Source organism: Python bivittatus, unplaced genomic scaffold (genome assembly GCF_059951505.1).
Source record: "Python bivittatus isolate LINGU-HERP-01145 unplaced genomic scaffold, Pbiv_v1 ctg000730_np1212, whole genome shotgun sequence".
NCBI classification, from domain to species: domain Eukaryota; kingdom Metazoa; phylum Chordata; class Lepidosauria; order Squamata; family Pythonidae; genus Python; species Python bivittatus.
Window position 1 is genome coordinate 234,260 of NW_028277109.1, and position 24,261 is coordinate 258,520.

A 24,261-nucleotide genomic window follows, 5' to 3' on the forward strand; every position below is an offset into this window, starting at 1 on the left:
TCATTAATTTGTAATTGATTTTCTTGGCAAGACTTAGCTGGTGCCTTAAGTAGGTGCTTCGGGCCCAATCTGGTGTGTGGAAGAACAGCGTCATCTGCCTATAACAAAGCACACATTTTCCTTTTGGCTGATGGCCCTCAACCTGAAATAATGTGGTCTCCGGATCACTGAGATAGATGTTAAATAGTGCAGGGGCCAGGATGCAGCCTTGTCCCACTCCCTTCTTCATTGCAATATTGTCTGTAAGTGAACCTTTTCTGTTGCGTCGGACTTGCATTGTACTATCTTGATACAGCACCTGTATTAGGTATGTAAGACGCCTGTCAGGAACCACATTTTCTAATTTGGCCCAAAGTTTGGTCCTGTTCAGAGTCAAAAGCGGCTTTAAAGTCTACCAAAGCAGCAAAAAGTTCACCTTTCAGGAAAATGGAGTATTTTCCTGCCAGATAGGCTAATACAAAACCTTGATCGAGCGTTGACCTGTCTTTTATAAAAGCAACCTGAGTATTTGTTAAAACAGAATGCTCCTCAAGGTAAGAAATTAATTTGCCATTTGCACGAAGTTTTGCTAGAAGTTGATAGCAAACTGATAGGCCTATAACTGGCAGGATTTTCTACATCTCCCTTCTTATATGGGGGGACTGCTGTAGCCCCATTGCAGCCCGAGGGGATTGGGCCAGAGCTATCTCTTGCAGTGAATAGGGCCCCTAATCAGGGCCCCCGCCAACCTAGATTTTGTCTGAGGGGTTCAATGGGTACATTATCCTGCCCAGGAGCCTTTCTGGATTTTGCTGATATAAGGTCAAAAATCGCTTCCTCTAGCACCGGTTCCCACCGTGGAAGGGTAAGTAGCTTTAATCTAATGTCATTTGCTATTTTTGCAACAGGTTGCTCCTGCTCTGTAAACGTTGATTTAAAACATTTTTCCCAGGTTTTGGGTGGTCTAGAACAATCCAGCACAGAGGGAGCAGTGAAAGCCCCGGAAATTAATTTCCGAAAGGTTTTAGAGTCTTTATATGGAGAGGCATTCATTCATAATGACCGGGGATCTCTCTCTGCTTTCTGTTTCTTCTGACGTAACAGTATCGTACAATTTTTCTTCAACTCAGTGGGCTGTTGCAAATTAGACTTTCTGCACACTAAATGTAGAGCTGTTCATTTTTTCTCAGCTGTGACACAGGCCGCTTCGGGCCAACTGGAAGTGGTACCCAGTTGAGTATCTCTTTGCTTTGAATCTCCAGATACTAGTGTTAGGCACTCTATGCTACCCAAGTTTTTAGAGAGCCAGACAAAAACTTGAGACGAGACTTCTTTGAAAGTTAACAGATGTATTTTGATCAAGACACAGCTGGGTGCACCCAGTCAACACCATGGCAATGAATGCTGACTGAAGCCACACCCTTCCAAAACAAACATCAGAAATTTATAGACATTTACAAATGTAATCAGATAGCACATCCCCTCATACCCATACAAGGAAATGCAGGGATGGTCTAAGGAGGGGGAAAAGGTGGATCCCAGAAAGAGAAAGTCAGCTCAACTCTCTCCTCCTGTTACCAAGGAAATACCATACGTTAGCAGGTCCTTATCTCTGTGGAATTCGGAGGGCCTCTTTCTTTGCAACGTCTCAGCCTTGTCCCAAGCTAACTGTTTCTAAAGGAAATGGGGTGGGGGAACGCTGTGCTCTTTAAAAAGCACAAAGCAAGTTGGAAGTTAACCCTTATAAGATAGAGTGCACTGTTATATGTATGTTTATACATTATGTGAAATATTATTATTATTATTATTATTATTATTATTACATTCGATTTATTGTCCGCCCATCTCCCCCCAATGGGGAACTCTGGGCAGCTCACAAAGTACATAGAATACAATTATACAATTAATTGCGCTGTGTGACCGGCAGGGGTCGCTAGGGGGTCATCCGGGCCTTTCCTCCTCCGTAGATCTTCCTCGCCGCTCGCCGCTCGTGCCGGCTGCATTCGGAGTTCGGTCAGCACCGGTATTTTGCTCCCTGCGCAGCCCCGCCGGTCCCTCCCATCTAAACGGGAGTCCCCATTTATCTACTCGCAGATGGAATCGCTTTCGAATTGCTGGGCGAGCAAGGCGCTAGGACAAGGGACCGGAGCTCACCCTGTCCCGCGGAGCTGGGCTCGAACCGCTGGAGAGCCAATCATTTCTGACCGGCAACTCCCGCGTCATTAAGCCCTTGCGCCAATATATATATAGTATAAAAAATTGCGTACTAAAATAATGCCCTTCACTAGAGTTACACTGATTAGGCTTGTTGAAATGTTGAGATGAATGATTGTTTCCGTAGAACTTCCATCTGTTATTATCCATGATCTAAAATCCAAAGCCTGGGTAGAGCTTAAAACTGTAGATAAATAATTACTTAGATGTTCTGCCCAAGAAATCCTGCAGTAGGAATTGTCTTCCCGAAGAACCTCCGGGGAACATGTGGGGTTAGTCGAATGTCTTTGTCGTTGGTCTTAACACGCTTAAAACTACAGGGGGATGGTCGCTGTCTGATCTGGAGCCAGCATTGAACGGATGGCCAGGATTCGGGAAAGGACGGGTTTCCTGGGTGCGGATACTGTGAGGTAAATTGGAAGAGTGCTGAAATTACCTCAGGTTAGGCGGGAAAAACCAGGGGATATGGGTTGGGGGGCAACTGGAGGAGGGCAGCGGAGCTCATTACCCTGGCACGGTTCCCTCCCCTCTGAGGTAATTCCACGGAGACCTTGACAAGATAGGGCGGCAACGAGGGGTTGCTAGGTAACAGGCGGTTGCCCCGGGTGACTGACAGACAGTTTGCAATTTTGTTGCTCTTAGCGGTAAATGAAGGACTTTGCCACTCGCGGCGTGGGGCTCTCGCTCCTTTAGCAGCTGAGAGCATCAGGGCCCCAAAGAGGAAGGGGGGTGGGAGGCGTGGGGGGCGCTTCGCCTGGGGGGAGGAGGTGGTGGGAAGCCTCTTCCAGGATCAGCAGGGCTCTCCTGCGCAAGATGGGGCAGGGCTGTCCTCGGTTTTTTGGGAAGGACGGGAAATGGGCTCAAATCCGGGGGACGCAGATTCCAGCCGGACGCCGGGAGAACCTCTTCGTGGGAGGGACTTTGCAGGAGTGGAAGAGGCTTTCTTGAAAATGTTACAAGGGGACCCTCATTCCTTCTCTCTGCGACAGAATCGACCTGGGGGAGAACCTATAAATGCAGGGAGGGTGGGAAGAGCTTCAGGCGGAGGAACGACCTTGTTTCACTAAGAGGGGAAATTGGCTCAAAGGGTTTCGTAGTTGCCACACAATAATAGAAAACGCTTTGGCTTCAGTTCAAAATTTAGGATGATTTGCTTCAAAATCAAGGGATTTCTTCCATTGTATATTTCAGCATGCATTGCAAGGGCCCCCCCTTGCTCCCCAGACAGTTATTGAACAGGTGCAGCTTCATCTCCAGATGGTTTTTCAGTGGGGAGAAAACGCAGCTTTATTCTATGAACTGGCCAAAATGGCCAACCATGGGCACCCAGCCATGATCTGAGACTGCCTCATAATGCAGAACTAATCCGGGATTCCTCCAAGGGCGGGAGCGGGAGCCGAACTCAGCCAGGCCAAGCAGTGGATCTGGACCTTAATATTCCTAATGAGTCCCTGTCTCTTTTTCCCCAAGGGAGGGCTGTGGAGGAGAATGAGGACGAAAATGAACCTAGGGAAAGAACAGCAGAAGCAAGGAAGCCTCCCCTGAAAGGGATATTTGGAAATCAGGGGGGACCCAAATCAAGTGAAATAAAATTAGGGAAAAATTATCGCAAGGCAGTTCTTCTTCATAAAACAGGATCTCGGGAACGAGAGAGGGAAACGCCCTTCTGTGGAAAAATGCTCAGAAGAAAAGACCAGAGACGACCAACATGGGTGCTGAAAGCTTGGAAGGGATCAGGGGCTTCCTCTTAGTTTTCCTCAAAGGATCTGCATTGGAGAGAATCCGTATGAATGTAGATAGCGAGGAAGGAGCTCCAAAGGAAGAGCCCCCTTCTGGTAAGAGGAGCCACGCTGGCAAGGAGACCTATAGATGTGGGTGGGAAACCTCTCCCCTTCCGCGCAGGACCAGAAATTCAGGGGTGGAGGGAGCTGATTAAATGGCATCTGACCTGGAGAGAGACCAGACTTTTCAGGCAGCATCAACTCACATCATTCCAGGCTTTTCCTACAGGCTAAAGTTTATTGCTTTATAGCAAATAAAGGCCGAGGGAACTGACCCAGAGGAGAATAGCAAGAAGGTGAAGCTCCGGCACATTCAAAGCCTGGAGAAACAAGACGGAGAAATGACGAGGGGACCCAAGGAAGGGGAAGAGGTTGGGGCTCTGCTGGGCAGAGACCAGTTGATCCCTGAGATCACTCCTCAGGAAATGGGGATCCCAGGGTGGCTGGTGCATGTGGAGCATCTGGATCTCTCTGGATCTGGTAGCCTCCAGGCTTGGCTAAGCGCCAGACGGATTTCCGGTTAAGTGGCTGGAGGTGTGGGGGGGGGGTTGCAGCCGTTGCTCTGAAGGGGGCTCTGTGCTGAGCAGGAGAAATTGGGGGTCTGGAGCGACAGGCAGGCCAGGAGTTCCTGGGGGCAGACTGGGTGGTCTCCACCCACTCCCCGTTTCCCCCTCCCTCAAAAGACAGAGAGGCCCGGAAAGGAAGCTGGTGGGTCTCGGCAGGAGAAGGTCCAGGCTGCGATTCTCCTCCTCTCGCCAGTGTTGAAGCTGCATCCTTGGAGGGTTGCAAAAAAGGCAGAAATTCATCAGGTGCTGAAATGCTTCATCTATTTTGCATCTCAGAGCAAGAAGGGATAGCAGGATTAACTCATGAGGGCTGTGAAGGAAAGAGATGGGGAAGACAATTAAAATATACAGTAAAACCTTCAGTGTAAATAAGGGTTTTTTTGGAGAGTCTGCAGGAAACACACAGGGTGGGCTTCCCCTCCCCCTCCCTTTTGCCCCCCCCAGGCAGGCCCAACCTTCAGGGGGTGGATGATGGGCAGGGCCCGGATGAAGGGGGAATCCGCCCCTTTCAGGGAGGAAAAGGCTGCGAAGGACCAGGGATTCCTCCCCATCTCATCTCCGGGCTCGAAGGGGGTCCGGGTTCAGCTGAGGGGCTGCAAAGGGAGGCTCCAGCCTGACCTTGACAGAATCAATTTGTCCCTAATTGGCTTGATTAGAGGGTCAATCAAGAGAGGAGGCCTCCCCGCCCCCCCAGATACTTCATCCGAACCGAGAAGATGCTGCTCGGAGGGTGGAGTCAGAAATGGTGTCTGGTGTCCAGCCTGGTGTCCTTTGGCCGGAGCTTGTTGGAAGGTCAAAAGGGGGGGGCAGGAAGCACAGCCCACAAACTTGGGGTCCTCCCTCTCCCTCCCTCAATGACCTGCATGGCCCCCCCTTCCCTTCCCTTTGGCAATGTCCCGAAATGGGAAGACATCCTGGAGGAGGCTCTGGTGTTGTGTGCTGCTCTTGTGTGCAATTGCGTTACATTTTGGGGTCCCTGCAAGGAAAAGCTGCCAAAAACCTTGGAAAGGGATTTGGGGAGTCCAGAAAATCTTTGGAGGCTTTGCCGGTCCCTCAAGGCTCTTTCAGTTACTTAAGGGATATTTTTTGGGAGGAGAGAGAAAGAGTAAAACTTATTAATTAATGGAGGGGGAATAGAAGACGCTCACCTGGTTGTTGGATGGGAGTTGCTAGAAAAAGGGAGAGAGACGCATTCAGAACTTTTTTATCTTTTCAATAGGACTGTTTTTGACATATTTATTGTTTTATGTTTTTTGCTATATGCTGCCCAGTCACTTCTTGTGGGCGGCCTTATGAATTTGATAAATAAATAAATAAAGGGCTGGAGCATTTATGGGGTCAAGCTCCCATTGTATAGCCTATCATATATTGCATTAAATCCCCCCTTTTTTTCCCTTCCTTTGAGTCAAGGTTGACTCCTGGCGACTGCCTGGACTAGTCCCTGCAGTTTCCCTGGCAAGGTTTTGGAAGGGGGTTGCCATTGCCGGCTTCCTGGGGCTGAGAGACAATGGCTGGCCCTCGGTCACCCAGGGGGCTTTGTGCCCAGGGCAAGACTGGAACTCACAGCTCCTGGTTTCCAGCCTGGTGCCTTCACCACCACCCCAAATGGGGTCTCCTGTCCCTTGTGCCCCTCCAGGAGGAAAAATGTCTCCAAACCAATTTCCCAATGAGACCCTCAGCCTTGGGATTCGGGGGCCCAAGAGGACCCACCTTGCCATCTAGATGCAAGGCCTCCCCTAGATGATCCCCTCCCCATAGCTTCTCACCCAGCCTCCCCACAGACTCACCTTTCTTGTTCTTCAGGTAGAGGGAGAGCCCCACAGCCAGGAAGACCACCCCCAGCACGGCCCCCACGGCCCCCGTCCAGAGCTTGCTCTTGGCAGCGTTGGAGGAACGTGGCTCTGGGGAAGGAGAAGGAGCCTCGCGTGAGCAGCAGGATCAGGGCCAGCTTCCTCCGGGGGGCCATTCTGGCTCAACACACAGGGAGGGTCTTTCCAGCCCCCCATCCATGACCCCTTCTCTGTGCAGGATGGTGTCCCCAGACCAGGAGGGCAGGGAAGGGGAGGAAGGGAAAGGCTTACCCCACTGGACGGTGACGGGGGCCTCCAGGCTGGCGTGCCCCACCTTGCAAGCGTAGACGTCCCCACGCTGGGGCTGGGTCTCCAGCAGCACCTGGAGCTGGTAGGTCCAGTCCCCGTTCTGGAGCTCCTCCCCGAAGGCGACGCCCTCCTTCTCCGGCCGCCCGTTCTTCAGCCACTGGACGTCGATCTCCAGGGGGTAGAAGCCGGTCGCGGTGCAGAGGAGGATGGTGTTGGGGGAACCGGGGTCCGTCTGGGCGGGGGAGACGGTGACGGTGGGCTTGGCTGGAGGGGAGGGAGAAGGAGGGACGTGAGGGACCCAACAGGGCCCAGGACGGAAGAGCAGTTCAGGCCAAGGTCCGTGTTAGTCTGGGAAATGTTCTGCGTTTCAAATCCCGTTTCCAAGAGTTTTATTTGGAGAGAGGGAGAAAAACTCTACTTTCCTCTTTTGCAGACTTTCCTGTGGGCTGCTGGGTCGGCTAAATTTGACTCTGGATGGGATAAGAATTAAGCAGATTCGGAGCAGGCTCAAAAAGGCCGTCAGATGAGTAAAAAGTCAGGGATACAAGATTCCAGAAAAGGAATAAAATCTCGTAAACGGGGCACCCACCCTCCTTCTCCCCCCAGAGGCGTCTCTGGTGCTGCGTCCGGCAGCCTCGGCTTCTGGGGGGTTGCAAGGCATGTTTGGGTCTGATGTTTAATTTTTATTCTTTTCAATAGTTGGCTATCTTGTGTGTTGTATAAGTAGGTTCTTAAGAGTCTTTCTTACTGATGAGGGGGTTTTGTACTAACCGTTATTAACACTTAAGTCAATTCCATTTGTAAATGTTTTGGTTATTTGCAATGAAGACCTGGGATCTTGTCTTTTTGCCACTCAGATAAATAATATATCTGTGGCTTTTTCTTCACAGGAAGCTCATTTGTATCTTGCAACATTGAAAATCTTTGCAAAAGAGCTAAAAGGAGGCAGTTTTTTCAAACTGAAATTCATGACACTACCATTTTCTTTTTTTTTTACAAGAAAATTCTCCTGAATGGGAAAATATTTTTAACAAGAAAATGGAAGGAAAAGAGTTAAATCAGCAGAAATTCAAAATTTAAAATTTGACAGTTTTAGTGAAAACATCTTCAAAATGTATAGATTAATTTTAGTAGTTAAATAAAGAACCTGAGTGGATTGAATGAAAGGGGGGGTCCTGGCATCTCCCCCCTGGAAGACCCCCCCGGACTCACTACTCCGGCCAATCACACGCCGTGTCTTGTCTGCCCTGTAGCTGGCCACCCTGTAGGCCTCTCGGCAGAAGTGATCCATGGCGGCCCTCTCGTACTGCAGGAGGTCCTGGCGGCGGTTCCACTGGTCAACATCCCCCTGCCCGAACTCGGTGACAGCCACGAACTTCCCAACGTTACTGTCAAAGCGGGCAGTCTCCTGCCTGTCGTAGATGTACCTGAACAGGAACCGCACCTGCTGCGTCCCGTTGAAGAAGTGGCAGTTGCACTTCTGCTGGTGCAAGAAATGGGCTGCGAGGAGGAAGAGGAGGAGGAGGAGGAGGAAGGACATCAGGTGGCACTCCAGGGCCCATCGCTCCCAACTGCCAGCAGAGGAGGGACCCATGCAGGAGGGGGGAGGGGGAGATCTGCTGTGGGAGACTGAGGGGTGGCCTTTGGCGGGACCATTTCTCAGCCCCCCTCCACTCCAGCTCTGATGACTTCCTTCGGCAGCAGTGGCCAACCCCGCAGGGCTGTCGCTCCCTCAAGACTCCTCCTGGAGGAGGGAGGGGGAGGTTAGTCAGTCCCAGTGGGGCTCCCTGGGGAGATGGAGAGTTGCTGGGGGTCTGGCGGGGGAGGAAAGAGGAGGAGGGGGAGGAGCTTCCTGGTGGGCCCCCCCATCCTCCCATCCTGGAGAAAGGCAGGCAGAAGCTCAACTGGTGCAGCAGAATGCCCTACTCTCTGCAGGGAATGTTGGATCTAGGTGGGGCCTCTTTGCCCCCCAAAGCGGCAGGGAATATGGGGGAGGTGGGTGAAGAGACCCAGAAACTCTCCGGGCTGCAGTGAAAGTGAGATCCATACTTCGGTCTCCCTCTTCCTTGGGGGAGGATATGGGGAGGGGGCACAATGAAGGTGTCTGGACCGATGATCCTGGGATCTCCCAGCCCTTCCCTCGCCTGAAGCCCCCACCTTCCCTGCTTTCCCCAAACTTCTCTTCTCCCCCCAAGATTCAGCCCTCCTACCTGCCTTTCCTCAAGACCCCTCAGGAGCAACTCAAAGGGGGGGTCTCCAGCTGCCTCCCCCCACATCCTTCCTCCTCAGTCCCCCCCCATGGTTCCCCCATCCCCTCCAGTCACTGACTCCGCTATGAGGAATTGTGTGGGGGGGGGCTGGGTCTCCTTTCCTAATTTAGAGGCTCCCCCAACAAGGGAATTCAACTCTTGCCTGACCTTAAAAGCCTCTAAGTGGAGATTCGTAAGAAAAACTGAAGTTCGGGGCCAGAAGGTCCGACTCTGACCCCGGGCCGCCTGCCTTCCCAAGACCCCCTCCCCACCTCCCAAGACCCCCCTCCCCACCTCCCCACAGCCAGGGAAGGGGGTCCCCCTCAGTCCTCCCGGGGGAGGTGTGGGGAGGGAGGGGGCAGAGGCCACGCGGAGATTGAGGCTCCTCCAGGTTCCCGCCTCTCCTCCCCTTGACCCCTTCCCCAAGGTGACTCCTGGGGGTCCCAGCTGCCTTCCCCCCACCCACCCCTGTCCTTACCAGGGGGCTCCTGCCCCCCTTCACTTCCAGGGATCCGGGACAGGGCCCCCACCAGGAGCAGCAGCAGGGGGACCCCAGCAGAGCCCATGGAGGCTGCCCCACAAGCAACCCCCGAGAGAGAGGAGACAGACCCAGATGCTTCCAGCCCCAGAGGTGGAATTGGTGGGTCTGGATTGGGGGCAGGGAGCATTTTTTCTCTCAAATGTCCGCGTTGGGAAAGCCCAGAAAAGCAGAAGGGCCAATGGGAATTCTCCCTCCTGCAGCGTCATCGGTCTCTGGGCAGAGCTTCTCTGGATTTCGCCCCATGGAGGAGATAGTTCGGAGCAGAGAAAGAAGTGGAGAAACTGGGAGGGGGAATCCGCTCAGTCTTGGGGGGCTGCAGCTCCAGGGGGTCCCCTGCCAGCTCAGAGGGGACCCTCCCCTTCCTTTGCCCTCCCAAGGACTCTCAGCCGGGCTCTCCTTTTCTCTGGGGGCCTGGAGGGGGTGGACTGGATGCCCTCTGAAGCTTCCTTAGGGCCCCTGGGGACTCCAGGCTGGGGGTGCTGGGACTCCAAAGGGGCACTGTGTCCTTCCTGGAAAAAGCTGAGGGGACCTATCTGGGCGCTTCTCTGGGCCAAGGAGTTTCCTCCTGACCTCCGGGAGGCGAAGGGCCTGGGGATCTGGGGGTGGCAGGAATCAGCCTCTGGTGGCAGGAGGGGGGTGGTCGTGGGGGTCCCAGGACCGGCTTCGCGTGGCTAAAACGGCCGGGCATCTGAGCAGCTCCATATCCTGGGCTGGAGCTGTTTCCTTTGCCAGAAGGGGACCCTCTGCTTATGCGTCGGGGGTTGTGTGAACTCAGCCCTTGCAGTTCATCAACCTGGTTTGGGGGCACAAATCAGCCCTCCAGTCTGGCTTGTCTGCCATCAGCCTTGTTCCAGGGAGAATTGAAGGGGCTGCCAACGAAGGGTTGAATAAAGGGGGCGAAGCAGCCTAGCAGCCCTCCTGCGCCCACCTGAGCCCGTTGGCATCGCGAGTTCCCTCCGGATGGGCCTTCCTGGCCTGCAGAGAAGCTCCTCGCGAGCACCAGGAGATCTTCTGGGATCCCCGCTTTTCTCACAATTTCCACACCGAAGGCTTTTCCATCATCAAGGGAGCGCAGACGGACTTCTTTTGATGCTCTTTGCCTTTCTCAATTATCCAGCCTGCATCAGCAATGAGCACACACACCAAACAACAACACAGCAGCAACCACACAGAGCGGGGCGCCGAGGCAGCAGCGGGTCTCCTGCGCCCAGAAAGAGACGCCACGGACTGCCTGCGCCAGCCCTTGCTGCCCAGCTGAAGCCTCTGAACGCTCTCCAAGGGCAGCCCCAGGGAGAGCACCCTGCAGCGGTCCAGCCTGGGGGGGAGTGGGTGGAAACTCCTTGAGCTGCATTTCTTTCTCTTGGTCGTCCCCCCCCCCCCGCCTTCGGCTCCTTCGCTCCCCATTTCTGACTCCTGTCATTTCCTGACATCCGTCTGGCTCCCCTTCAGATCAGGAACTCCGGCATGAGACGGTCCCCCCCTCAAGCCTCTCCTTCTCCCCCCCTCAGGCGGATCGGAAGGTTCAAGACTCGAATTTGGGCCTTTTCCAACAAACTGGATGCAGTAGAGGAAGGAAAAGGCGGATCCGGAGCCGCCAGAGAGCTGGGCCTGGCTCAATGAGCCGTTCCATAATTTCCAAGAGTTTTTGGTCCCCCCCAAAAACCTTTTCGTTCCCAGAGCCCCCCTTCCCCCCCCCCACAAGGCCTGGCGGGTGATGGGCGCTGCAGGAAGGCTCCACTTTCGCTCCCGCAGCACCAGCCGGCCCCGGACTGTGGCCCCCCAGGAGCAGGCTGAGCCTCCTCACCCCACCCCTTGGAAACCCCCCCCCCCACACACACACGCACACACAGTTTGGCTGTGCCAAGCGTGCTCGTTCCACCAAATTAGGGAGTCTGGACTGCCATGAGCGCCTCCCGGTCAAGCGATGGGCTCCCCTGGATGACCGCAATTCCCAGTTGCGCGTCCCAGTTCCCCAGGAACATTCCCAGTCGCTGCTGGTGAACTTGCTCCAGGGTCTGAATCCCAGCCGGGAATCGGGGCCCAGACGCCACTCAGATCTGGCAAAGGGGAGCAGCCGGTCGGCCCTGCGAGCGAGTAAACCAACATCCGGCTGCTCTCCTCCGGGCCCGATCCAGGTTGTCGAGGACACGGACGTGCCTGGAAGTCGGAGTCCAGAACGGGAGCCGATACTCCAGGTGTGCTCTGAGCAACGCAGAGCAGAGATGAACTCTTGATCTTGATGCTGGATTTTGCTGCACCCAAGGATTGTATTGGCCTTTTTTGCAGCTCTGTCACGCTCTTGGCTCACACTCAGCTTGTGATCTCCCCAGGTTACTTTCTGCTTATCCTGCTGCCCTGTATGCCCCCCCCCCCACCATCCACTATTCATGCATTTGAGTTTTCTTGTCTGAATGCAGAACTTCTGCTGAAATGCCCCAGGCTGGTTGCTGCCCTTCGTTCCAGCTTGCCGAGATCTTCCTGAATCTCGAGAGTCTTCTGAGATGCCTCCTCCATCCCCATTTTCTTCCATCTGCAAATCCTGGCAGCTGGAGACGCTCCTCACCCCCGAAAGATGGACCAGAGCCAATGCTGAGCCAACATCTGGGTTGGCCCAGCTGCAGCAGAAGCCAAGCATGATCAAGGGGGCCAAATCATGGCCAAAGAATCTGCTGTAGCCCAGAGGCGGCTCCGGGTGAGAGAAAGGGGGCAAGAACCACATGTGCAGAGCTGTGAAACATGCCTAGAAAGGGATGTGTGAAATGTGGGGCAGGCTAAGCAGTAAGAGAAATGAGGGTGGGGGCCCTCGGGGGTAAGAAAAGCCCCCCCAAAAGGCAGGGAAGGGGGTCTGGGCCGTTTCCCAAAGAGCCCCCCAGCGCCCTCTGGTGGGCACAGGAGGAATGACACCAAGGAACGGCTCAGCTGCTGGGAGGATCCAGGGTGGTCCAGCTCCTCCCGCAGGCGCCCCTTCCCACATGCTGGAGAGGGACTCTGTGGACCCGCCCGTGTCCTTCCTTGGGAGCATCAGGGAAGCGGATTCACCCTGGCTTCTCTCCAGGATGGTTTTTGACGGGGGAGCCCAGTGCCCGGAGGTGCAAAGTAACCTTTCTGGTTATCCTGCTGCCCTGTTTGCCCCCCTCATCCGATATTCATGTCTTTCCGGACCCTCAGCTCATTAACATGGCAAGTTTCCCTCCCCTGGTGAGGTAATTCCACACCCTGGGGCGGAGATAAGGCGGCAACGAGGCATTGCTAGGTGACAGGCGGTTGCTGCACTGGCTGACAGAAAGTTTGCAATTCTGTCACTCTTAGCGGTAAATGAAGGGCTTTGCCGCTCCAGGGAGCCCTTTTTGCCAAGGGGCTTCCCGGAAAAGTTTCATTGGGCTCGCACATCAGGATAGCGCCACCTTGTGGCCGACAAAATAATCTGACATGGGGAAATAAATTGCTCGATGTTAAACAATAATCTGTCACACTTGCCCCCCATCCATAAGTAAGTGTGAACTCACCAGGATAATCGTGTGCCACTGAACCGTTGAAAATGGTTAAATTTAACTTCTTGCGAAGCCTGGCTAGACAAGATCCTGCATAGTTCACATTCTGATCTTTAGACTGTCTGTCGTGTAACCCGCTTTCCCGAGGTCGGACAGATAAATGAGGAGACTTGGCTGCCAATGCTTCGTCATTAGGGCCAATCCTGGCAGTTAAATCACCCAGGATCACCAACTGTGTACGGGGGAATTTTAAAGGAAGACCGTATATGTATTGTTCCAATTCTGTCCAAATATGTGTAGTTCGGAATCGTGCTTCAGCTGGGGGAAGATAAATGTTTGTGATCATTAAATCAAAATGTTTTAATTGTAAATGTGCTGTAATAGCGTCTTGCTCATGGTGCCCTGCTAAGGTGGCCCCCGCCCTTAAAGCACTTGGGACCAGCATTGCTAAGCCTGCGTTGTTGCGCCCTTTGGGGAGTTCTGGAAGCCTTTGCGATCCGTGGGGGAAAGCCCCGGAGACAAAGAGAACGGGGCACCCAAGTTTGTTCCAGGAAATTATTGTCAGAGTACCAATAGAAGCGGATATGTGCAGCTCAGGGTTGAACTGTGGAGTCCTTGGGAGTCTCTGAGTTTGGTTCTTTTCTTGCAAATGTTTCGTTACCCAGCTAGGTCACGTCTTCGGTGCTGGAATGGGACGAGGTTTGCTCTCTGTCTATATACTGTTTACACACCAAGATCACCACCAGGCACACAACCAAGCAGTGAGCAATGCCCTAATCAAGCAGCTACCAGGGGAGCAAAGCAAAACCCCAGCCCCAGCGACACTGGCAGGGCACGCCACAGTATATATACAGGGGTCGTTGCGCTCGTTGGGCTCTTCTTCTGCAGGCTGAGCCGGGAGTTCTCAATCGTGCGTGGATCACTGCACTTCCCTTTGTCTGCAGTGCTTAAGGGAAGCCGGCGCTGGTACAAAGTATCCGCCTGCGGTTTGAGTTCAGCGGCGCCACCCGTCGGCAATCAGTTCGCGGTTTCACTTCCCCTTTTCCTCCACTAGCGCCCGGGCGGTGAAATTGACCAGGGGCGGCGAAACTGAGCGGCAGTGTCTGCTGTGCCGCGCCGGCTGAATCTGACAACTGTGACTTCAGTATCCTCGGTCAAGCTTTGGCTACTTGCAGTCTCTTGAGAAGTAAAATAATCAGTAATTTTCAACTCCCTCTGTTGTAAGTTGTTTAGTCCAGCTTCCTGTGTTAGAGGTTGCAAGCCACGTTGTGCATAGCCTCTGCGAGTGAGAACCATTATATATAGTAGCTTGTGATTCTATCTCTTCATTTATTTTAGCATCTACATGCAAAATGACCATTAATAATTTCCAAGGCTTTATAAACTTTCATCAGTATTTACCGCTGGCACCCTAATGTTTGTTGTAGTAACGGCGTTATCTTCTAAGGTCAGGGTTAGTACGACTCCCTTTGCTTTCTACTTACTAAAGTAGCCTTAATCACTTCTTTTGATGTAAAATTGGCCAGAAGTATAAAAAATAAAGTATTATCCAGAGGAGCTGTTGCGGGCTCAGCTTCTCACATTGCCGCCTTAACCGGAAGCCCCAAGGGCGAGTCAGTTCACTGCTCCAGATGAAGCTCTTCCCACACTCCCGTGCATTTATACGGTTTCTCCCCTGCGTGGATCACTTTAGGGGAAGCAAGCTGATAGCTCCAGAAGAAGTTATTCCCACACTCCATCCGTTTATACGGTTTCTCCCCTGTGCCGACCCTTCTGTGGGGAGCAACCTGGCTGCAGTCCCTGAAGCTCTTCCCGCACTCGCTGCATTTATGTGGTTTCTCCCCCTAAGTCACTAAGGAAGGAAGGAAAGTCCAGCTGCACCTTTTTTCTCCTTCCCTGCCCTGGTCCTCTTCTTCTTTAGTGTCGGTTTGATGGTGTGCATTTTAATCTAAATTTCCCCTGAAGACTTTTCCTCCTCTTCCCCTGGGGAACTGGCAGGGCTGCTCCCCCTCCAACTCCATCGCACCCAAAGGCGGAACGGGTCTTGCTGCCCTCCTTTGCCTGGTTCCTCTTGCGGGTCTTTGCTCCGTTTGACCCGCAAACGTCCCTCTTCCTTCTCTGCGCCTGAGAGCTTCTAAGAGTTCCCAGCAATTCACGTCCTCCTGCCCAACAGAGAGAGAGAAAGAAGTGCGTGTTTACGCGAGGAGAAGGAAGTGAAACATCAGAATATGGGATGGGACTGTGAATTTCCTCCCCAAAGACTGCAAAAACTGAAAGGCGAAAGGCTATTCTGCCCCACCTAAAATAAGCTCATGTAGAGCTTATCGAATCTGGACTCCGGATGCAGGTTCTTACCGATTTCATCTGCATGAAATTGCATGGGATGGAAATTGATCTTTTATGGGCAGAAGAAACCATTTTAAACAGCCGTTCATCAAAAATAACTCTGGACTTTGGGTTATTATAATGTTTCTCGCTTGCTATCCCTGATTTTCTATTTATTCCGGACTGCATAGCCTTTCCCATTCATTCTCCTCTTACCCCCAAGCCCTTGGTTTCAGATGAGAAAAACCTGCATATTTCACCTATTAAGTTAAACTCACATGCCTGTATGGAGAACAACTGCCGCAGCTGGTCCAGAGTTCCTCGCAATCGCAGAGGAAAAGCCTCGAAGGGAAGGAAGGAGGACGTTAAACGAACAGCCTGTCCGACGTTACGCAGAGAGTTCGCAGGGCAAACGAGGCTGGCTGAGGGACCGAGATACGGGCGGTTGTCGAGGTGGGAACCAGGGTTAGTCTAGGCCGAGGTATCAGGTGAGAGTGCTGGAGATCTGGGGGCAAATCCAGGAGCCCCCGACTCAAATCCATCTTCCCAGGGAAGGCCAAGCACCGGCTCCGTACAGGGTGTCCAGTCGGCCTTTGCCCGTTCCCAGAAACACTTTTCCAGGGAAATGAAAACTTTTGGCTCAGCCATAAACACCACGAAGGCCAAAGGATGCTTCATCCGCTGGGAAAAAATCCTGGGAGTGTTCTTGACATACTTATTCTTTTATATCTTTTACTAAATGCTACCCAGTCACTTCTTGTGGGCGGCCTTATGAATTTGATAAATAAATAAATAAAGGGCTGGAGCATTTATGGGGTCAAGCTCCCATTGTATAGCCTATCATATATTGCATTAAATCCCCCCTTTTTTTCCCTTCCTTTGAGTCAAGGTTGACTCCTGGCGACTGCCTGGACTAGTCCCTGCAGTTTCCCTGGCAAGGTTTTGGAAGGGGGTTGCCATTGCCGGCTTCCTGGGGCTGAGGGACAATGGCTGGCCCTCGGTCACCCAGGGGGCTTTGTGCCCAGGGCAAGACTGGAACTCACAGCTCCTGGTTTCTAGCCTGGTTCCTTCGCCACTACCCGAAATGGGGTCTCCTATCCCTTATGCCCCTCCAGGAGGAAAAATGTCTCCAAACCAATTTCCCAATGAGACCCTCAGCCTTGGGATTCAGGGGCCCAAGAGGACCCACCTTGCCATCTAGATGCAAGGCCTCCCCTAGATGATCCCCTCCCCATAGCTTCTCACCCAGCCTCCCCACAGACTCACCTTTCTTGTTCTTCAGGTAGAGGGAGAGCCCCACAGCCAGGAAGACCACCCCCAGCACGGCCCCCACGGCCCCCGTCCAGAGCTTGCTCTTGGCAGCGTTGGAGGAACGTGGCTCTGGGGAAGGAGAAGGAGCCTCGCGTGAGCAGCAGGATCAGGGCCAGCTTCCTCCGGGGGGCCATTCTGGCTCAACACACAGGGAGGGGCTTCCCAGCCCCCCCATCGATGACCCCTTCTCCGTGCAGGATGGTGTCCCCAGACCAGGAGGGCAGGGAAGGGGAGGAAGGGAAAGGCTTACCCCACTGGACAGTGATGGGGGCCTCCAGGCTGGCGTGCCCCACCTTGCAGGCGTAGACGTCCCCACGCTGGGGCTGGGTCTCCAGCAGCACCTGGAGCTGGTAGGTCCAGTCCCCGTTCTGGAGCTCCTCCCCGAAGGCGACGCCCTCCTTCTCCGGCCGCCCGTTCTTCAGCCACTGGACGTCGATCTCCAGGGGGTAAAAGCCGGTCGCGGTGCAGAGGAGGATGGTGTTGGGGGAACCGGGGTCCGTCTGGGCGGGGGAGACGGTGACGGTGGGCTTGGCTGGAGGGGAGGGAGAAGGAGGGACGTGAGGGACCCAACAGGGCCCAGGACGGAAGAGCAGTTCAGGCCAAGGTCCGTGTTAGTCTGGGAAATGTTCTGCGTTTCAAATCCCGTTTCCAAGAGTTTTATTTGGAGAGAAGGAGAAAAACTCTACTTTCCTCTTTTGCAGACTTTCCTGTGGGCTGCTGGGTCGGCTAAATTTGACTCTGGATGGGATAAGAATTAAGCAGATTCGGAGCAGGCTCAAAAAGGCCGTCAGATGAGTAAAAAGTCAGGGATACAAGATTCCAGAAAAGGAATAAAATCTCGTAAACGGGGCACCCACCCTCCTTCTCCCCCCAGAGGCGTCTCTGGTGCTGCGTCCGGCAGCCTCGGCTTCTGGGGGGTTGCAAGGCATGTTTGGGTCTGATGTTTAATTTTTATTCTTTTCAATAGTTGGCTATCTTGTGTGTTGTATAAGTAGGTTCTTAAGAGTCTTTCTTACTGATGAGGGGGTTTTGTACTAACCGTTATTAACACTTAAGTCAATTCCATTTGTAAATGTTTTGGTTATTTGCAATGAAGACCTGGGATCTTGTCTTTTTGCCACTCAGATAAATAATATATCTGTGGCTTTTTCTTCACAGGAAGCTCATTTGTATCTTGCAACATTGAAAATCTTTGCAAAAGAGCTAAAAGGAGGCAGTTTTTTCAAACTGAAATTCATGACACTACCATTTTCTTTTTTTTTTACAAGAAAATTCTCCTGAATGGGAAAATATTTTTAACAAGAAAATGGAAGGAAAAGAGTTAAATCAGCAGAAATTCAAAATTTAAAATTTGACAGTTTTAGTGAAAACATCTTCAAAATGTATAGATCAATTTTAGTAGTTAAATAAAGAACCTTAATGGGTTGAATGAAAGCAGAGGGGCCGGCATTCCCCCCCCCCCCGGACTCACTTCTCCGGCCAATCACATGCCGTGTCTTGTCTGCCCTGTAGCTGCCCACCCTGTAGGCCTCTCGGCAGAAGCGGTCCACGGCGGCCCTCTCGTACTGCAGGAGGTCCTGGCAGAGGTTCCAATTGTCGGCCGAGCGCTGCCCCAACGGGGTGACGGCCACGAACCTCCCGACGTCGCTGTTGAAGCGGACAAACTCCTGCCGGTCGTAGAAGTACCTGGCCAGGAACCGCACCCGCTGCGTCCCGTTGAAGAAGTGGCAGTCGGACTTCGTCTGATGCAAGAAATGGGCTGCGAGGAGGAGGAGGGCCATCAGGAGGGACTGCAGGGCCCATCACTCTCAGCCGCCAGCAGAGGAGGGACCCACGCAGGAAGAGGGAGGGTGAGACCTGCTGCAGGAGACCGAGGGGTGGCCTTTGGAGGGCCCAGCTGGAAGGGGCACCGGGGGCGCCTTCCTCAGCCCCTCTCCACCTCCTTTCCTTCCTTTGGCAGCAGTGGCCAACCCCGCAGGGTTGTCACTCCCTCAAGACACCCCATGGAGGAAGGAGGGGGAGGTGTGTCGGTCCCAGTGGGGCTCCCTGGGGGGGAGGGAGAGTTGCTGGGGGTCTGGAGGGGTAGGAAAGAGGGGGAGGGGAGGAGCTTCCTGTTGTGCCCCCTCCATCCTCCCACCCTGGAGAAAAGTAGGCAGAAGTGCAAATGGTGTAGCAGACCGCCCTACTCTCTGCAGGAAACGTTGGATCTGGGTGGGGCCTCTTTGTCCCCCAAAATGGCACGAAAAATGGAGGGAGGGGGGTGAAGAGACCCAGAAATTCTCAGGGCTGCAGCGAAAGTAAGATCCATACCTCGGTCTCCCTCTTCCTGGGGGGGGGGGAATATGGGGAGTGGGCACAATGAGGGTGTCTGGACTGATGATCCTGGGGTCTCCCAGCCCCTCCCTCGCCTGAACCCCCCACCTTCCCTGCTTTCCTGAAACTTCTCTTCTCCCCCCAAAATTCAGCCCTCCTACCTGACTTTCCTCAAGACCCCTCAGGAGCAACTCAAAGGGGGGGTCTCCAGTCTCCTCCCCCCCAAATCCTTCCTTCTCAGTCCCCCCCCATGGTTCCCGCTCCCCTCCAGTCCCTGACTCCGCTATGGCGAATTATGGGGGGGCTGGGTCTCCTTTCCCAATTCAGAGGCCCCCCCAAAAAGGGATCTCAATTTAACTCTTGCCTGACCTCAAAAGCCTCTAATTAGAGATTTATATTAAAAAAAGTGAAGTTTCTGAAGGTGCAAAAAGGTTTTTTCCCAAATGCATCTTTTTCTTATGCGGCTTTTCGTTGCTCGGATTTAGGACCGAAAACGCCCCAATTTCCCTCTTTCTCTTTCACTTTCTTCTCCTTCCTGCTTCAAGGCGACGAACTTTGGGGGCTCCGGATCCGGGTCTCGTTCAGGACCGGAAGATCCGGCTCTGACCCCGAGTCGGCTGCTTCCCAGGACCCCCTCCCCGCCTCGGCCACAGCCAGGGAAGGGGGTCCCTCTCGGTCCTCCCGGGGGAGGTGTGGGGAGGGAGGGGGCAGAGGCCACGCGGAGATTGAGGGTCCTGCGGGCTCCCGCCTCTCTTGCCCTCGACCCCTTCCCCAAGGTCACTCCATTCTTTCCCCCTCCGCAACAAGCATCGGGGGTCCCTCCCAGCCCTCCTCCCCCCGTCCACCCCCCTCCTTACCGGGGGGCTCCTGCCCCCCTTCGCTTCCAGGGATCCGGGGCAGAGCCCCCACCAGCAGCAGCAGCAGGGGGACCGCAGGAAAGCCCATAGATCCTGCCCCACAGCAACCCCCAAGAGAGAGGAGACAGAGGCAGATGCTTCCAGCCCCAGAGGCAGAATCGGTGGGTCTGGATTGGGGGCAGGAAGCGGTTTTCTCAGAATTTGGAGTTGGGAGAGCACAGAAGAGCAGAAGGACCAATGGGAATTCTCCCTTCTGCAGTGTCATCAGTCTCCGGGCAGAGGCTCTCTGGATTTCGCCCCATGGAGGAGATAGTTCGGAGCAGAGAAAGCAGCAGAGAAACTGGGAGGGGGAATCCTCTCAGTCTTGGGGGGCTGCAGCTCCAGGGTTCTCCTGCCAGCTCAGAGGGGACCCTCCCCTTCCTTTGCCCTCCCAGAACTCTCAGCCGGGCTCTCCTTTCTCTGTGGGCCTGGAGGGAGTGGACTGGATGCCCTCTGAAGCTTCCTTAGGACCCTGTCGGGGGGGTTCCAGGCTGGGGCTCAGCAGGGGCACTGGGTCCTTCCTGGAAAAAGCCGGGGGGAGGACCGATCTGGGCAGCTCTGTGGGCCAAAGGGGGTTTCTTCCTGATCTCTGGGAGGTGAAAGGCCTGGGGATCTGGGGGTGGCGGGATTCAGCCTCTGGTGGCAGAAGGGTGGTGGTGGCTGTGGGGGTCCCAGGACCACTTTGTGTGGCTGAAATGAGGGTGGGCTAAAATCCCCGGGCTGGAGCTGTTTCCTTTGCCAGAAGGGGACCCTCTGCTTGTGCCTTGGGAGTCGTGTGAACTCAGCCCCTGCAGTTCATGAACCTGCTTTGGGGGCACGAAGCAGCCCTTAGTCCGGCTTGTCTGCCATCGGCCTCATTCGAGGGAGAGTTCAAGGGGCTGCAAATGAAGGGGGGCATAAAGGGGGGGGATGCAGCCTGGCTGCCCTCCTTCGCCCGCCTGGAGCTTGTCGGCATCGCGGGTTCCCTCCGGACGGGCCTTCCTGGCCTGCAGAGAAGCTCCTCGCGAGCACCAGGAGATCTTCTGGGATTCCTGCTTTTCTCACAATTTCCACAACCGGAAGCTTTTCCATCTTCAGGGGAGCGCAGACGGACTTCTTTTGATGCTCTTGCCTTTGACGGCTCATACCAAGGGAGCCCTTGCAGGGCTCTCAGCCCCTCCACCGTGGGCCACCCTCCCGCCCGCCTGTACCATCTGATGCGCGACGTGTTCCTCCGCCCCAGCATGGGAGACCTCCGGACCCTCCTCCGGGACGTCTGCCAGGAAGTCGTCACAGCCCTCCCCATTGTCGCCCGTGGGGTTTGCTGCTCCTGCTGAGGGGGCACCAGGGAGGAAAGAGGGAATTAAGGGTTCAGCCCTGCACAGCTCAGGGCGACTACCTGCGGCTGCCTGCTTCCCCCTGTAATGGGAAGAAGGAGTGGCCTTGAGGGACAGGAGGAAGAGCCACAACCAAGACAATGGACGGATAAAAGAAACCTGAGTCCGGGCCAGAACTGTAACCAGAGTAAGCGTCTCCGACAAGATCAGACAAGATCTCCCCTGCGCGGGTGGGTTGGGGGAATCGGAAACGGGTAAAAGAGAACCGTTGCAGGGGCTTTGGAGGTCATCCGGCCAAGCCCCTGCCAGGGTCACAGGGCCTGCGCTCTGGAAGGCCCTGCCCCTGCGGTTCCTCCGGTTTGCATCCCGGCCCTCTTGCAATCAGCCCTCCAAGCTGGCTGGTCCCCAGGCCCAGGCCTGGAGGGGTGTCACCGTCTCGTTCATAAAGCATGGCTGGCATTTTCCGGAGTTGTGTTCACTTTTTGGTGTGTTTTCCCTGCGTTTTTCTTGTCAGCCACGCAGACGGCCACCTGCTTTTCAGGAACGAATGAAGAAACAAATAAATAAGAATCCACCCCCCCAGCCCCTGTTGAGTGGGAAGGGGTTTGCTCTGTCTATACACTGCTTACCCACCAAGATCACCACCAGGCACACGACCAAGCAGTGAGCAATGCCCTAATCGAGGAGCTACCAGAGGAGCAAAGCAGAACCCCAGCCCCACCGACCCTGGCAGGGCAGGCCACAGCGCATACACAGAGAGCAAACCCCAGCCTTTCCAGCACGGAAGAGTGACCTAGCCGGGCAACGAGGCGTTTGCAAGGAAAGAGCCAAGCTCGGAGACCCCCGAGGGCCCCGTGTCAAGGGCTGTTTTCGAAAACACCTTTTCGCTGGGCATTATTAATTCACACCCATGTTTAGACCGCCTTTGGCCAGAGGCTTTTCTTTTACGGACTCCAACGAAAGCCGGAATAAATTCTGGCTTCCTGGCGGCCCCACTGCCGGCTGAATCAAGCCAGGGCAGCAGAGCGGGACAGGCTGTACTTCAGAGCCGGGAGATCCACGGGAACCGCTCGTCCAGCGAGCCCGAGAAGCGCGGCGGACCCAACTCCGCGCGCGACCCAGAGCCGGCTCCCCGCCCGGCCCGGCTGCGCGCAGCCACCGAGCGCCCCCTGCCGGCCGCCTCCCTCCCTCTCGGCAGGGCTGCGCCGGTGCGGGACTTGGAGGAGGAGGAGGAGGAGCGGCGGCAGCGGCGCACTTAGCGCGCATGCGCGGGAGGAGCGGCGCGGCCCGGCGCCCCGGCAGCTGGCGGACGAGGACGCGGAAGTGAGCGGGGAAGCACGTGGCTGGTTGGGGCGCTCTGGGGCCTCGGGGGGCGCGGTGCCATGCTGGAAGGGGTCCGGCGCTGGGGGGCGCGGAGCGGCGCTGGGGGCGGGGTCCCGCTCGCCCGCCCGGGTACGCCGCCCAGGAGGGGGCAGAGCCGGGGAGCCCCCTGCCCCAGGCGCCCCCAGCCTGGGCGCCCGGCACTCGGCGGGCTTGGCGCGGAGCTGCCGGGACCCCCCAGCTCCCCGGGGTCCGGGTCCGCGCGGCCCCTGCAGCTGCCAGCAGGAGGCGGGCACGAAGCATCTCTGCCAGGGCCAGGGGCGCGGGCCCCGCTCGACCCCGACGGAGGGGAGATCGGCCGTTTTGAGACGGGTGGGCTTCAGCTTGGCTGGCTGGGGAATTCTGGGAGTTGAAGCCCCCCACCCCTAAAGCGGCCACGGTTGAGGAACGCTGCTCTAGCCTTCCCCTGCCCTGCGAAGGAGGGCAGCGCTTTCCTGCTGCGATGGAGAAAGGCAGCCAACTGGCGCCCCCCCCCCCCGCCATTTCCTCTTTGCGCTGAGCACTGCTTTTTCCTTTCCTTCCAGCGCCTTTGGGGATGTTTCGGTCCTCGGGCAGCCTGAGGCCTTGGCGCGTGGGACCCTGCTCCGCCCGCTGGGGGAGATGCCAGGCCGGCAGGACCCGCCCCCAGCCTCTCCGCCTTAGCCAGCCGGCCGCCTTGGGGCACGGCCCAGGCCGGCAGCCGTCTCGACTGGGGATCTGGAAGGTGGGCGGCCTCCGCGTCCCTGCCCCCGCTGGGCCGCCCACCTTTCCTGGAGGAGGGGCGGCTGGGGGCTGGATCCAGACCGCCGGGAGAGCTTTCTCCCAAGGGACCTCGCAGAGCCCCGGATCGGAGCCCCGGTATTCCCTGAGGACTCGGCTGCTGGTGGTGGCCGTCGTCAGCCTGCAGCTTCTTCTGGGCTGGCTGTATCTCCGCTCGGAGAAGGAGAAGCAGGAGAGGCAGAAACGCATCGAGGAGCTGAGGAAGGTGGCCATCGGGCAGGGCGACTTCCAGCTGGTGGACCACACCGGGCGCCCCTGCTCCAAGGGGGACCTCAGGGGCAGCTGGGTCCTCCTCTACTTTGGGTTCACCCACTGCCCCGACATCTGTCCGGAGGAGCTGGAGAAGATGAGCCGGGTGGTGGACCTGCTGGACCGAGACCCCCGGCTGCCCCGCCTCCAGCCGGTCTTCATCACGGTGGACCCCGAGCGGGACACCGTGGCGGCCGTGGCCAAGTACGTGAAGGAATTCCACCCGCGGCTCCGGGGGCTGACCGGCACCCCCGAACAAGTGCGAGAGGCTGGCCGGGCCTACCGCGTCTACTACAGCACCGGCCCCAAGGACCAGGACGACGACTACCTGGTGGATCACACGGTCATCCTGTACCTGCTCAGCCCCGACGGGCTCTTCATGGACTATTACAACCGGTACAAGACGGACACCAAGATCGCTCAGAGCATCAAGGGACACATGACAACCTACAGGAGCCCCTTCGGCTGAGCCAGGACTGGCGGGGGCCAGATGCCCGGAGGCCACACGGCTAGTTTTGGATGCCCGGCTGAACGGGCCCACCCTTGTGAGAAGGCAGGCTGTGGAGCGTGGGAGTGTGTGCGTGCGTGCACGTGTGTACCATTTTGGAGTGACGATTTCTACAGGGATTGTCAAGGGAAAAATGATCATGCTCTGAAATGGTATTTCATGCTGCACACGCATTTGACTCTTGCTTCCTTTTTTATTTGCACTCAGGCGGTGTTTGTACAACACGCTTAATGCAGATCAGTTCCAAACTGAGTGGTTGCATTCTTCCAACGTCTTAACTCGGT

General features: G+C 55.5%; 3 protein-coding genes across 6 annotated transcripts; 1 reads left to right on the forward strand and 2 right to left on the reverse strand.

Annotated features, from left to right (window-relative positions):
- Positions 1–4,184: 4,184 nt before the first annotated feature.
- LOC103052349 (H-2 class II histocompatibility antigen, E-S beta chain-like) lies at positions 4,185–9,575 on the reverse strand. Of its 3 annotated transcripts, XM_088129129.1 has the most exons (6): positions 9,367–9,554; positions 7,852–8,139; positions 6,622–6,903; positions 6,328–6,441; positions 5,689–5,709; positions 4,185–4,850 (listed from the first exon to the last, which is right to left on the reverse strand). In XM_088129129.1, the coding sequence occupies exons 1-6, from the start codon at positions 9,452–9,454 to the stop codon at positions 4,837–4,839; spliced, it is 807 nt and encodes a 268-aa protein (XP_087985255.1). In that variant the 5' UTR covers positions 9,455–9,554; the 3' UTR covers positions 4,185–4,836. The 3 variants fall into 3 exon arrangements, with proteins under 3 accessions (XP_087985255.1, XP_087985256.1, XP_087985257.1); XM_088129130.1 differs by lacking the exon at positions 9,367–9,554 and having other exon boundaries at positions 7,852–9,341; XM_088129131.1 differs by lacking the exons at positions 4,185–4,850; positions 5,689–5,709; positions 6,328–6,441 and having other exon boundaries at positions 6,653–6,903; positions 7,787–8,139; positions 9,367–9,575.
- A 1,799-nt stretch (positions 9,576–11,374) lies between these two features.
- LOC103054712 (H-2 class II histocompatibility antigen, E-S beta chain-like) lies at positions 11,375–19,915 on the reverse strand. Of its 2 annotated transcripts, XM_088129041.1 has the most exons (6): positions 19,727–19,915; positions 18,028–18,315; positions 16,807–17,088; positions 16,512–16,625; positions 15,524–15,587; positions 11,375–15,082 (listed from the first exon to the last, which is right to left on the reverse strand). In XM_088129041.1, exons 1-6 carry the CDS (start codon positions 19,812–19,814, stop codon positions 15,073–15,075), a joined length of 846 nt encoding a protein of 281 aa, XP_087985167.1. In that variant the 5' UTR covers positions 19,815–19,915; the 3' UTR covers positions 11,375–15,072. The 2 variants fall into 2 exon arrangements, with proteins under 2 accessions (XP_087985167.1, XP_087985166.1); XM_088129040.1 differs by lacking the exon at positions 19,727–19,915 and having other exon boundaries at positions 18,077–19,683.
- A 2,384-nt stretch (positions 19,916–22,299) lies between these two features.
- SCO2 (synthesis of cytochrome C oxidase 2) lies at positions 22,300–24,203 on the forward strand. The gene is made up of 2 exons (XM_088129137.1): positions 22,300–22,404; positions 22,986–24,203. Exon 2 carries the CDS (start codon positions 22,997–22,999, stop codon positions 23,936–23,938), a length of 942 nt encoding a protein of 313 aa, XP_087985263.1. The 5' UTR covers positions 22,300–22,404; positions 22,986–22,996; the 3' UTR covers positions 23,939–24,203.
- The last annotated feature ends 58 nt before the right edge of the window (positions 24,204–24,261 follow it).